This window comes from Misgurnus anguillicaudatus, chromosome 7, assembly GCF_027580225.2.
Source record: "Misgurnus anguillicaudatus chromosome 7, ASM2758022v2, whole genome shotgun sequence".
Classification (NCBI taxonomy): domain Eukaryota; kingdom Metazoa; phylum Chordata; class Actinopteri; order Cypriniformes; family Cobitidae; genus Misgurnus; species Misgurnus anguillicaudatus.
This window is the reverse complement of record NC_073343.2, coordinates 40808643-40823154: the sequence shown is the minus strand read 5'-3', so window position 1 is coordinate 40823154 and position 14512 is coordinate 40808643. Positions and strand designations below refer to the sequence as shown.

The 14512-nt window shown below is 36.6% G+C and overlaps 1 protein-coding gene and 1 long non-coding RNA gene across 2 annotated transcripts in view; one reads left to right on the top strand and one right to left on the bottom strand.

Annotated features, from left to right (window-relative positions):
* The window catches only part of kiaa0586 (KIAA0586 ortholog), a 177882-nt gene that overhangs the window by 116758 nt on the left and 46612 nt on the right, over positions 1–14512 (top strand). The window contains exons 22-29 of the mRNA XM_055171508.2: positions 1268–1377; positions 5792–5976; positions 8392–8539; positions 8633–8798; positions 10003–10229; positions 12179–12255; positions 12533–12658; positions 12965–13154. Of these exons, the coding sequence (XP_055027483.2) occupies positions 1268–1377; positions 5792–5976; positions 8392–8539; positions 8633–8798; positions 10003–10229; positions 12179–12255; positions 12533–12658; positions 12965–13154 (1229 nt within the window). The remainder of the gene's footprint in view (positions 1–1267; positions 1378–5791; positions 5977–8391; positions 8540–8632; positions 8799–10002; positions 10230–12178; positions 12256–12532; positions 12659–12964; positions 13155–14512) is intronic.
* Positions 2036–4524, bottom strand: LOC129432297 (uncharacterized). The gene is made up of 2 exons (XR_012370642.1): positions 3508–4524; positions 2036–3028 (listed from the first exon to the last, which is right to left on the bottom strand). It is a non-coding gene; the product is annotated as an uncharacterized lncRNA (long non-coding RNA).

The following is a 14512-nucleotide window of genomic DNA, read 5'->3' as shown; positions in this document are numbered from 1 at the left end:
CGTCTTTGGCAATATTTCAGATAGCGATATATTTCCTGGCTCCCGCATCACCCTGTCCTTGTTGTTAAGCCTTAGCATTGGTTGAATTTGATATACACATTCAGACGCACTTACCCCTGGAGGCGTCCCCAAAGTGTCACCGCAGTGACGCAGCACGAGTTCCCTCATAAGGGAACTGTAACAATGTATCTTAAAAGGTAACACGATGTAACCTTGCTCTTACATGAAATGTGTCCCCACATTTACTCCTTGAATTTGAGGGTATTGGACCTGGAAAGTCCTTGAAAGGTCTTTGAATTTTAAATTAACTAATGTGTGGGGACCCTGTGAGATGACCCTACTCGATTTTAAAGATATGAAGATTTTATTTACACTAAATGTTCTTTACATTGTGTAGGATGGTTTTATTTAGAAGACAGTAAATCACAAAAAATTACTTTAGCTGGATTTATCTTTGTTATGTGACATCAGGACATTAAGAGAGGACTTTAAATTGTATTAACTAATATTTAATTGGATTAGGAGTGGTTAAAACATAAAGGCAGAAAAGTTGTTTTTGATACAGAGAATACTATTATATTTTGATAAAATATAATATTTTTTCTTTAAATAAAACTATATAGATAAATCATACACTGTAAAACCAGTGGGTAGGTGTGATTTAAAGGGCACATATTATGCAAAATCCCCTTTAACAAGGTGTTTAGAGGTAAATTTGTGTTGGCACCGTACAATGAAAAAAATTCCCAATAAACCAAAGCAGTCTCATTAGACATGGTGTTTTGATTCTCTTGTTAATGTGATGTCACACTGTTAAAGCTCCGCCACTGACTGACTGGGTAATTTTATCTAAAAGCTTTTCTAAATGTGTTTGTTAGCACATTGTAGCACTAATGCGGCTAAAGATACTATTGTCTCAGACGGTATTCACAGAAATTAGATCTGTTTTTAACCAAACGTGCTCACTGTCTGGTAAGGAAGTGAGGAGCTGAAGCTCATTTGCATGTAAAGGTACAGGCATTAAAACAGCGCGTTTTTGCTCCCACCCAAATAGGGGCATTTTGGACATGCTATAATAAATTATATGTAGGCTATTTTGAGATGAAACTTCACAGACACATTCAAAGCACACCTGAGACTTACAGTATATTGCTTCTTGTAAAACTTGGCATAATATAAGCCCTTTGAGTGGCAGTAATACAATAGCAAGCTATTATTATTGTGTAATAACAGGTACAGTAAACAATGTGTTTCATTTGTCTTATAGGGTGGAGCAGCAGCTCATGGCCAGAATGATTACTGGGATGTTCCCTCAAACTGCCCAGGTTGATCCAGCCAGCCAATCAGAGCATGAGAATAGTGTGACATCAGACATAGGTGAGCTATTTAACCTCTTAGACGTCGAGCCAGCCCCCCCCCCCACTCTGGCAAATGGCATACCCAAAATAAAAAGGCTGTTGCTCATGCATCCTACTGTCTACAAACATAACCAAGGTGTCTTTTGAAAGCTAACACTTCAAATTTCACTACTAGAAATGCAGAACTGTTCTAGCAATAAATATTTCATAGATATGGCAGCAGAAATACAGCGCTCAAGATTTTGTCTCTTTTAAAATATTTTCATTCTTACATTTCTATGGCAAAATAACTAACCAACCAGTGGTAAATGAGCCTGAAAATATAATTGATCTAAAGTCACAGGTCTTGACAGTCTATTTGTAAAATTTGAAGTTGATACAAGCAAAAATGAGGTTTTTACAAGCTTTTTTGTTAGTGTATGTCTGGGTGTCTTTCCAAAAAAAGCCACTTGGAGACTCCAAAGGGACACTTGGTTACCACCTTCTACATTGAGGTCTAACATGTTTATCTGACCATTTCCACACATTTTATTTTGATTTAGTATGTGACAGAATAATATACACTGTTTTTTCTGGAAAATACTAACTTTCTGGATATATTTTAAAAGGTATTTAGGTGCATTTTTCTTGGTGTGCTATTTGAAGGCTCCAAAAGGACACCCAATTACTTACTCATATAAAATGAAACAATGTCTTTATTTACTTACATAATTTTGCATGGTTTAGGAAAATGTACAACATTAAAGAACAAATTTATGTATAGGTTTTTATATGTTTACAATATAGTAGTTATCAACAAACTGTGATAAAGTATTGCACATAGCTTGGCAGTGCTGTGACACGAGTCAAAAATACAAACTATTTACAAAGTATTGCATTTACACTTTAGGATTATGACTATTAGTGTAATGTACCATCATGCCTGCTCTATTCATACACAAAATTCACACTTTAGGATTATGAATAGCAAAGTAATGACCATGCCTGCTCTTTCATAAACAAAATTCACACTTCAGGATTATGAATAGCAGTGTAATGTCCCATCATCCCTGCTGTACTCATACATAAAATTCACACTTTAGGATTATGGCTATCAGAGTAATGTACCATCATGCCTGCTGTATTCATACACAAAATTCACACTTTAGGATTATGAATAGCAAAGTAATGTCCCATTATGCCTGCTGTATTCATACACAAAATTCACACTTTAGGATTATGGCTATCAGAGTAATGTACCATCATGCCTGCTCTATTCATACACAAAATTCACACTTTAGGATTATGGCTATCAGAGTAATGTACCATCATGCCTGCTCTATTCATACACAAAGTTCACACTTTAGGATTATGAATAGCAGAGTAATGTACCATCAGACCTGTTCTAGTGATGCCATTTGCACACATTCACAATACTATCTTACAATAATCTGTCAACAGTCTGCCTCAAAGTACAGTTTTCTTTTCTAAATAAACATGCACAAAACAGCATTGTATTTCACCAACCATACAGTACTGCGTGAGTCAGATGGAGATTCTATCTGTGTCCTTTTCTTTCCTTTTCCCTTGGCACAGGTGAACGCAGGTGAAGATGTTTAGAAAGGCAGGAATGATTTGTCTGTGGTCCAGAGGCCTCTGGTAACCACTCTTCATCAGAAGTGTCAGCATCCCTATTCACATTTACAAATAGGTTTAGAAATGCATCTTCTAATGCAACAGATAATATTACACAGTCGAACTATCACGTATTCACTGCATTTTCCTCCCATTGACACAATAAGAACTTTTTACTTTCTACATACAGTAAAACATGTTTCACATGCTTTACATAAGTGTTTCTAGGTGATGCTAATGGCTACAACAAACTGTATTATGGCTACAACAAACTGTATTAGAAACTCACTTTCTACTGTAATAACAAGTTAGAAAGAGCTTGTTACATTTTGCCCTTATTTGCGCATGCAAGTTACTAGTCTTCCTTCAAATACGTTATATCGCAATATTAGCAATTGAATAATACTTTGATTACACGATGCATCAATGCACTAATAAGGTATAATAGTCAAAGTAATAAAACGCCTTTCACTAAACAAATGTAATACGAAGTAAGAATAATACAGTACAGATCGCTAAAATACTTATAACTTACCAATCTAGACCGTGTAAAAACATTTCCTCTTGTTCCAAATCGACACTGCAAACACTTTCTTCTTCGGTATCCTCGACATTTTCTTCATCACTGCTTCGCATAAGTTCTTCCAAGGCAGCAGAAAGAGAAAAAACTTCTGTCCTCGATGCTAGTCCATTGTAAGAAGTGCTAACAAGCAGGTGACGTCTCAAAGCCCTGTATGTGCACGAGCACGAGTGCGTAACTCTTCTGAGTGCTAATGTATACGCACAGATAACAACACTATAATATACAAGCATTATGCAAATCCGCACATGGGTGTATCCGTCATATCATTAGCTACACGTCACTAGACGCTACATGATTTCAATTGGTCATTTGTCCATTTTTTTTTATAAAAAACTTTTGCATACGCACAAGCAAACACTACCTGCAGAACACGCCCCCTTTCACTATTTTATAAGTTTGCCGGGGTAGTTTTTATCAGAAATGACTTGAACTACTCTCATTTTGTTTAGAACACTCTACTAGATGCATTGACGCGTTTGGATTTATCGAAAAATGTGTTTTGAAAGACATAATCGTCGAGTGAACGGGAGTATGACGACATGTTTACCAGATACGAGGGTGTAAACAATGGACATATAAACCTTTTTTTTTACCGGTCAGTGTGTTTTGTGCAAATATTTACTATGGATATTGGATACTGGACTACTTTTCTTCGAAGAGCAATACATGTTACCATTATTTGACCAGACATCTCGTTGCTAGAACACAAAAAGGTAAGGATTCGTCCGCTTTGTTATAGCCTTGCATTGTTTTACTCTTCATACAGAATAACCAAAAACTCCTACTAAGTTATTTATATTGTTGAATGCATACACGCAAATGAATTTGTGTTCTTTTATCTTTCAAACGGTGCATTGGTTGACCACATTAGTTGACTAAGTGTTGTTTAAATGAGCAATGAATGTAAACAGTGAGCGTTCGGCTGTAATGGCGAGGCCGCCCATGATCTTTGTCTGTTAACTTGTTAAAGGAACAGTATGTAGGATTGTGGCTAAAACTGGTACTGCAATCACAAAACTTGTGGCTAAAACTGGTACTGCAATCTCACAACTATTTTATATCTTCAATATAAAATAAATCGTTTTTAATGACTAAATTAAGGTCATGTAGCTCACATTTACATTTACATCCAACATTTTTGGATAAAAGCTAAATACTTACAATTGGTAAAGAATTGCGTTAGCATTGCAGAAAAGGTTCAAATACTTTTTTCTTGTATCATACTATATCATGTAATTACTGTATATTATGTTTTACAGCTGTACTGCCATAGAGTTTTGCAGTCACATTTGAAATCTATCATGTTAAGTAATGTAAGATGGTTATATATCATCACCATTATACTGGCATGTCTGAACAATGTAAAAATCAACAACACGATTAATAACTCGTGACATAAAACAGCGAAGGTGGTGAAGCTGCACCACGTTCCGGTCTCATAACTTGATTCACTGTGCAGTCGGATGTGAGCTGCACGTTTGTCAGGACTGTCAGCACACGGCGAGTTTGTATTTCCCAATTAAAGTGAGATGGCTTGTCATCAGCCTCCTCCACTACATGGCTGTCTGCATCGCGTCACTTCTGCTCAGCCGGCGTGGAGGTCCTGCCTCATTAATTCTCGCTTTCGTTTAATAGAAAGATCAATGATGTATCAAATATGCAGAGGAGGTTACGAGTCTGCCGCGAGCAAACTGTTGTCAGCATATTCACAGACTGCCCTGACTCTTCTTCATGTAGAGGAACTGAATTTGAGTTTGAGTGCAGCCTTGGCCTTACAATACAGCAGGACCCCTGCCAAGAATGTCAGTTCTGTATATTAGCTTTTTAATAGCACCGGCCCAAAATGCTTACGGGTGCACGAATAACAGAGTAGTTTGCTTGAGGGGCAAAGTTTGAAATTACTTTGCTGGCAAATGCATTTCTTCTAAATATTGTTGAAATGGCTAATGTTGCCATGCCATTTTATGCATAATGCAGTTTTGATTTGAATGTATATATTATTAAGCGTTTTGTCCCTTTATAGTATACTAACTTGATGTAAAAATGGAGTTGTGTAATTGACAATAAAAATAGGGCATTTTAAAGACTGAAATTACATGTATGCATTCAGTGCAAGCAGAATTTTTTTACATGCATGCACTGTTAACTGTAATGATGTCGCGTTATTATCATATGTCAGTCAATTCTTGCTCCATGTACATGTAATGAATTCTTCTGTGTTTGTATTGTGTGATAGTGGAGACAGCCGGAGGTGCCGGTGTGCAGTTGTTTGTGGATGCAGGTGTACCGGTGGACTCTGAACTCATACGGCAGTGTGTAAATGAGGTGCTGACTGAAACCGTTGCTCTAATGTTGGGACAGAGAGAGACCGAAAGAGTACCCGATGTCCCCGCTCAAACACAGCAAGCACACGCTCAGGAGGTACTGAAGACACACACTATCATGATGATACAACTGTAACACAACCCCCAAAAAACCAATGAGTTTCTAATGATCTTGAAAAGACATATCTATATGCCTGTCTATTATTCTATCGTTTTATTTGTCTGTCTGTCTATCCATCCATCTATCTGTCTGTCTGTCTGTCTGTTTGTTTGTCCATCTATCTGTCTATCCATCTATCTATCTATCCATCCATCCGTCTGTCTGTCTGTCTGTCTGTCTATCCATCCATCTATCTGTCGTTCTGTCCATCTGTCTTTCTATCTATCTATGTGTTTATCTGTCTGTCTGTGTATCTATCGTTTTATCTGTCAATCATTCTATCTACTATCATTCTATCATTCTGTCTGTCTGTCTGTCTGTCTGTCTTTCTATCCTTCTATGGTTTAATCTATCTGTCTATCTATCTTTCTTTCTATCATTCTGTCTGTCTATCATTCTATTGTTCTATCATTTTATCTATCTGTCTATTTATTGTTTTATTTGTCAATTGTTCTTTCTATTAATCCTTTTATCGTCTGTCTGTCTGTCTGTTTGTCTGTCTATTATGCTATCATTTTATTTGTCTGTCTGTCTATCCATCCATCTATCTGTTTGTTTGTCTGTCTGTTTGTTTGTCCATCTATCTGTCTATCCATCTATCTGTCTATCTGTCTATCTATCCATCCGTCTGTCTGTCTGTCTGTCTGTCTATCCATCTATCCATCCATCTATCTGTCGTTCTGTCCATCTGTCTTTCTATCCAACTTTCTGTTTGTCTGTCTGTCTGTGTATCTATCGTTTATCTGTCAATCATTCTATCTATTATCATTCTATCATTCTGTCTGTCTGTCTGTCTTTCTATCCTTCTATGGTTTTATCTATATGTCTATCTATCTTTCTTTCTATCATTCTGTCTGTCTATCATTCTATCGTTCTATCATTTTATCTATCTGTCTGTCGTTCTGTCTGTATGTATGTCTGTCATTCTATCTGTCTGTTTATTGTTTTATTTGTCCATTGTTCTTTCTATTAATCTTTGTATCATCTGTCTGTCAGTCGGTCTGTTTTTCTGTCTATTATTCTATCGTTTTATTTGTCTGTCTGTCTGTCTATCCATCCATCTATCTGTCTGTCTGTTTGTTTGTCCATCTATCCATCTATCTGTCTATCTGTCTGTCTGTCTGTCTATCGTTTTATCTGTCAATCATTTTAACTATTATCATTCTGTCTGTCTGTCTGTGTGTCTGTCTTTCTATCATTCTATGGTTTTATCTATCCGTCTATCTATCTTTCTTTCTATCATTCTGTCTGTCTATCATTCTATCATTCTATCATTTTATCTATCTGTCTATCTATCATTCTGTCTGTCTGTCTGTCTATCCGTCTGTCTATTTATCCGTCTGTCTGTCTGTCTGTCTGTCTAGCTACTGTATGTATCTATATGTCTGTCGTACTGTCTGTCTGCCTGTCTGTTTATCCAAATATCTGTTTATCTGTCTGTTTGTCTGTCTGTCTGTCTGTCTATCCATCTATCTGTTCATCTGTCTGTCTGTCTAATTATTTTATCTGTCAATCCTTCTATTTATTATCATTCTGTCTGTCTGTCTGTCTGTCTTTCTTTCGTTCTATCATTTTATCTATCCATCTATCTATTATTCTGTCTGTCTATCCATCTAACTATCTATCTGTCTGTCTGTCTGTCTGTCCGTCCATCTATCTGTCTGTCTGTCTATCCATCTATCTGTCTGTTTGTTTGTCCATCTATCTGTCTATCCATCTATCTGTCTGTTTGTTTGTCCATCTATCTGTTTGTCTGTCTGTCTGTCTGTCTGTCTGTCTAACGTTTTATCTGTCAATCGTTCTATCTACTGTATTATCATTCTGTCTGTCTGTCTGCCTGTGTACTTTATCTGTCACACAGCACTTTGGTCTCAGAAAATGTTCTTAAAAAGGAGGCTCCCGTAAATGTTCTAGGATCGCTCCCGTAAAAGGGTCCTAGTAATATTGCCGTAACATTTACAGAAAATCTTCACTATGGCTCGCCCCTTACGGCATTGTTTCTGCGTCTTGTTAACACAGAGGATTTTCCGGGAATGTTACTAGGTTCTCTTTTCGGGATTGATCCCAGAAGATTTTAGGGACGTGTTTGCGTGCACACAACTCTTTCTGGCAACTTTACGGTTATTTTCTGGGACCAAAGTGCTGTGTGAATGATGTTTAATACTTGGTGCGCCTTGCATATATTTATTCATACTTTGTTTGCCATGTTTGATTTTTTTTTCCTGAGCTTGTCGCAATGCAATATGGGAATGCCTTGTCAATAGATGCATCTCCCAAAAAATCTTTGGCTAATCATAAACAAAAAAATGTGACTACAATGGTGATAATATTTGCCACTTGCTAATATTCCAGGAGGTGACAGCAGTGCCAACACCAGTACCCACACCTGAACCCAGCCTGAAAGAGCCACCATCTCCTGTCCGAACCCCAGATCTCTCTGAGCATCTTTCTACAGCTTTGTCTCCCGAAGAAAACCAACCTCAGGCTTCAACTTCCCCAGGTCGCCCATTTTATTACTGTACTAAATCCTTTTGAGTTTGCATGCTGCCAGCACGCATTAGTCAGAATTAAAATGTTTCTGTCTTTGTTTCAGGTCCAGCTGGTATTCCTGTAGACACACCGACTACTACACCAATCCCATCTCCCATCAGGGTGGCCACACCCTCTCCTCCTCCAGCCAGTCAGAGCTCAGAGTCAGTCAGCCTGGAGTCAGAGCTCCCCCTACAGACAGAAAGAGAGGAGGAGCAGCCTCAGCCAGTGTATGTTACAGTGCTACTGTTTCATTCTCATACTGTATTCTTGTATCCTCATGCAGAGCATAAAACATAAACAGTCGTTTTGATCTAACTATACTGAACAGCTACTCATACCCAGCAAAGTGTGCCACATTCATATTGGTTTTTTTTAACCATTTTTTAGATGTAAGTGTGATGTCTCAGTACATCAGTTTCAGTGATATCTATTTGGTTTTATAGGCAGATTTAAAAAAAAAGAAATAATTTCAGCAGCTTCAGCATGTGTTTGTTGAATCTAGTTTTTGAGTTGATGATACCAAAACACTTAAATTTACCTTTTGCGGTACCAAAAATGAATACATGGGTCTACTCTAGACATGGTGGTGTGCAATACAGATGAACAAATAATCCCACAGTGCCCCCTGCTGACCATTATTATAAATCAGTCAACCTCAGAGAGAGTTCAAAAGTGACCCTGGACATAATAAATGTCAATTAATAGGAAATGTACTAAATATCTTTGCTTAATATCCTATTTTTTTGGCATAAAAAATATATTTTGACCCATACAATGTATTGTTGGCTAATGCTACAAATATACCTGTGTTACTTGTGAAGGTTTTGTGGTCCAGGGTCACATTTGCTCATAAACTGAAAACTCAATCAGTTTTACAAATGATTCATGCAATAATGCATCTATCATATAAAATGGATTTTATTAGCTTTTTTAAATAAAACAATTTGGGCTGTCAAAAGATTAATCAGCATTAATTGCATACAAAATATATAGGTGTGCACTTTGTGTAATTATTTTGTATATATAAATACACACACATGCATGTATGAATTTAAGAAACTTTTACATTAAATTTTGATATATTTTATATTATATATAGATTAAAATATATATATATATATATATATATATATATATATATATAAATACATACATTTTTTCTTAAATGTATACATGTTTGTGTGTATTTATATATACAAAATAATTACACACAATAAACACACAAATATATTATGCAAATACAAACTTTTATTTTGTATGCAATTAATTGAGCTTAATCTTTTGACAGCCCTAAAAATATCTAAAATTGTTTCTTTTTTCTTATAATGTTTATGGTTTCTTGCACCATAAACAATAATTTTCCATTTTCTTTCTGACCATTAAACAGTTGTTTGTTTTGCTTAAACACCGACCTTCTTTTTATCTAAACAGTGTGACGTCAGTAGCCCGAGAGATAGAGTCGGTCATCCCTACAGCATCACCTCTGCCCTCCAAACCAGAGACTCTTTCACCTCCTCCTGCGGTTGAGTCTGAATCCTCCTCCACAGAAGAGAGCAGCTCTAGCTCCACTGATACAGTGACTGAAACCGAGACGCCAGCCAGGCACATCTCTGATGGAGAGCTGTTACTCAGTCACGGCCAGATGGCGGCAGTCAGAGGTACCAGATTAACTACACAAACAGACAGACGTACACTGATCCAATTTTAGCTCGGTTCCAAACCCTAGTGAGCTACCTCACTGTCTAGAGAGCTGTCTTCTAAGGGAACCTCAGAGGGAATTCAAACACTGAGTGGAGTGTTATAACCAAGCATTTGTGACCCTGGACCACAAAACCCGAAGTCTGAAGTTGCACGGGTGGGTGATTCTCACGAAAACTTGGTTTTAAAAATGTCAAGCATGAAAATGTAAAAATTGCTTAAATTTACTTTTTTCCCCACCAGACATTGAAAAACAAAGTCTGGAGTAAATGGGAACATTAATTTAAAAACTTTTACTTATCATTTAACACTTTTTGTAACATAATTAAAAAAATTAATCCTAAAAAATCTCATTACCGCAACAGTCAGAAAACATCAATACTGACATATTTTCAAAATGACATGACAAACCTGAAAGAACATAATTTGGAGATTCTGCACATGCATTTAAAATCAAAGTTTTATGCTTCTATTAATTAAATTAACATTTAATAAGCATCTGTTGCGGTAATGATAATCAAAATGTCGTGTAAGCATTCTGACAAGACAATATTTCAAATTAACTGTAAAAAAATGATCTTACCTGGTAGCCATCTTGAAGTAACTGGTCCATGTGCTTGGTCACTCAAAATCAAACTTTATTACAATTCTGTATGTGTGCTTAAACTGTTCTCAAAAAGTGTTGCGGAGGATGAGAACATCAGGCATGGACACATCATTTTCCTAATTTTTCTTCATTATTATTATACATGAATATTCAGTAAATATTTTTTCTGTCATCTAAAGTAGTCTAGCAAAACATCCATTTATTTTTTAAATCATTAGCTAAAATCATTAGTGCCGTGGTGTTTCAATAGTTTCGTGAGAATCACCCGGGTATATTTGTAGCAATAGCCAACAATACATTGTATGGGTCACAATTATAGGTTTTTCTTTTATGCCAAAAATTATTAGGGGACATTTCACAAGGCCTTTTTTAAGAAGTCAAATAAATCTTTGGTGTCCCCAGAGTACATATGTGAAGTTCTAACTCAAATGACCATATAAATAATTTATAGTATCATTTTAAATTGCCACTTGTAGGTGTGAGCATTAATTTCCAGTTTTGGGTGTGCCCTATTAAATGCAAATGAGCTGATCTCTGCACTAAAGGGCAGTGCCGTGGTTGGATAGTGCAGATTAAGGGGCGGTATTATCCCCTTCTGACATCACAAGGGTAGCCAAATTTCAGGTACCTATTTTTTCACATGCTTGCAGAGAGTGGTTTACCAAAACTAAGTTACTGGGTTGAGCTTTTTCACATTTTCTAGGTTGATAGAAGCACTAGGGAGACAAATTAATTATAGCACTTAAACATGGAAAAAGTCAGATTTTCATGATATGTCCCCTTTAAGTAAAGATCATGTTTAAGGAAGGTATTTTATAAATTTGCTACCGTAGATATATCAAAAATGTATTCATCATTAGTAATATGTTTTGCTAAGGACTTCATTTGGACAACTTTAAAGTCAGTTTTCTCAATATTTATATTTTTTTGCACCCTCAGATTTTAGATTTTCCATATAGTTGTTTCTCAGTCAAAATTTGTCTTATCCTAACAAACTGTAAATCAATGGAAAGCTTATTTATTCACATTTAATGATTTATAAATATCAATTTCAAAGAATGTTCCCTTATGACTTGTTTTGTGCCCTGGGTCACATTTTATTCTACTATAAAGATATGCTTTAAATGTATTGGTCATAGTGAGCTAGCAGTCCCAGCATAGTATGTTAGATTGAGACATTTCTCTGCATCCTTCACAACCTAATGTCTTGGTTAGTGAATTAAGCATTGAAACAATACAGACAGTATGGCAAATCATTGGGCGCAAATTAATGTTATTGAATTCCCACCTTTTTCTGTGCAGCTCTGGAAGAGGAAGGCATCCTTCTGCCAAATTTGTTGACCAGCTTGAACAGTTCCCTGCATGGAGTCCAGGACATGGTGAATGTTTGACCTCACGGTCTTTACGAGCAGAACCAAATGTTTGCGTCACAGCTTATTATATAGAGTACAATATTTTAATATAAGATATAATCTATAATTAAGGGTTTAAAAGCACTTGGTCTGGTCAGTTTCCATGGCAACTGTCCTTGTCATATGTCACTTTATATACAGTATGTGTGTTTGGTAAATATAGCAAAAGTCTCATACAGTCATGAAACTGATTTCTTTGGTTGTATATGAATGGGCTGTTTTGATACAAATTTCTGTTTTTTAGGATTATGACCCACCCAGTGAGGGTCAGGTGATCAGAACGCCACGCCTCCCAGCTCATCATGACCCTGTCTTGTCTCTATTGGCCAGAATGGACCACGGTCCTGTCAGACAATTACAACAACCAGAGGTATCACATGACTCTAGTGAAACATATTACACGACCCTCACAATTAGACCAATAATTGTCTCACCAATTGTACCTTAAATTTTTTATTTTTTTTATTTTGAGGGTTAAGCTGTTTTCTGTATTTATAATTTAAAAAGCAGTTAATCTGAAAATGGTCTGAGCTAAGAGTATTGTTTTCTGTTAAACATGATTCCTAAATTTAAATTTGGGAATTATGACTGTATTAAAACTGTTGTCCAGTAGATGGCGTCACCAGCATATGTTTGGTTCGCAGAGGATCAATGAGCATTATTATTTCTCTGGCAGAGATGGTGGGAGGAGGAGAGCAGTGGAGAGATCAGTGAAGGTCAGAGGCCGGTTCTGACCGCTGCAGAAGAAATGATGCTGACGGGTCACTCTCTTATAGACCATCAGAGAACCGCACAGTCCAGAACAACAGAGATCTCACCTCACGCCACACTTATGTCACCTGGACAAGTACTCACTGATCACACAGGTATAAACGTATTATCGAAAATACAGACAGACTGATAGATAGATGAATGGATGGATGATGGATGTATGGATAGATGGATGGATGGATAGATAGACAGTTAGATAGATGGACGGACGGATGAACAGAGGGGGGGTGGATAGACGGATTGATAGAGGACAGACGGACAGACAGACTGATGGATGGATGGATAAACGACTGATAGATAGATAGATAGATAGATAGATAGATAGATAGATAGATAGATAGATAGATAGATAGATAGATAGATAGATAGATAGATAGATGGAAAGATGGAAAGATGGATAGATGGGAAGATAGATGGATCGATAGGTAGATAGATAGATAGATAGATAGATAGATAGATAGACAGACAGACAGACAGACAGACAGACAGACAGACAGATAGATAGATGGATAGATGGAAAGATGGGAAGATAGATGGATCGATAGATGGATAGATGGACGGACGGACGGACAGACGGACAGACAGACGGATAGATTGATAGACTGATAGACGATTGATGGATGGATAGACGACTGATAGATAGATAGATAGATAGATAGATAGATAGATAGATAGATAGATAGATAGATAGATAGATAGATAGATAGATGGATAGATAGATAGATGGATAGATGGATAGATGGATAGATGGATAGATGGGAAGATAGATAGATAGATAGATAGATAGATAGATAGATAGATAGATAGATAGATAGATAGATAGATAGATAGATAGATAGATAGATAGATAGATAGATAGATAGATAGATAGATAGATAGATAGATAGATAGATGGGAAGATAGATGGGAAGATAGATGGATCGATAGATGGATCGATAGATGGATGGATGGACGGACGGACTGACAGACGGACAGACAGACAGACGGATAGATTGATAGACTGATAGACGGATGATAGATAGATTAATAGACTGATGGATGGATGGATGGATAGATAGATAGATAGACTCATAGATGATAGATGAATTAACGGATGGATAGATAGACAGATAGATAGATCCGGACGGACGGACGGACAGACAGACGGATAGATTGATAGACTGATAGACGGATGATAGATAGATTGATAGACTGATGGATAGACTGATGGATGGATGGATGGATGGATAGACTCATAGATGATAGATGAATTAACGGATGGATAGATAGATGAAATGATACATATGTAGATAGATAGATAGATAGATAGATAGATAGATAGATAGATAGATAGATAGATAGATAGATAGATAGATAGATAGATAGATAGATAGATAGATAGATATACTGGCGGATGGATGGATGGATGAATTGATAGATAGACTCATAGATGATAGATTAATTAACGGATGGA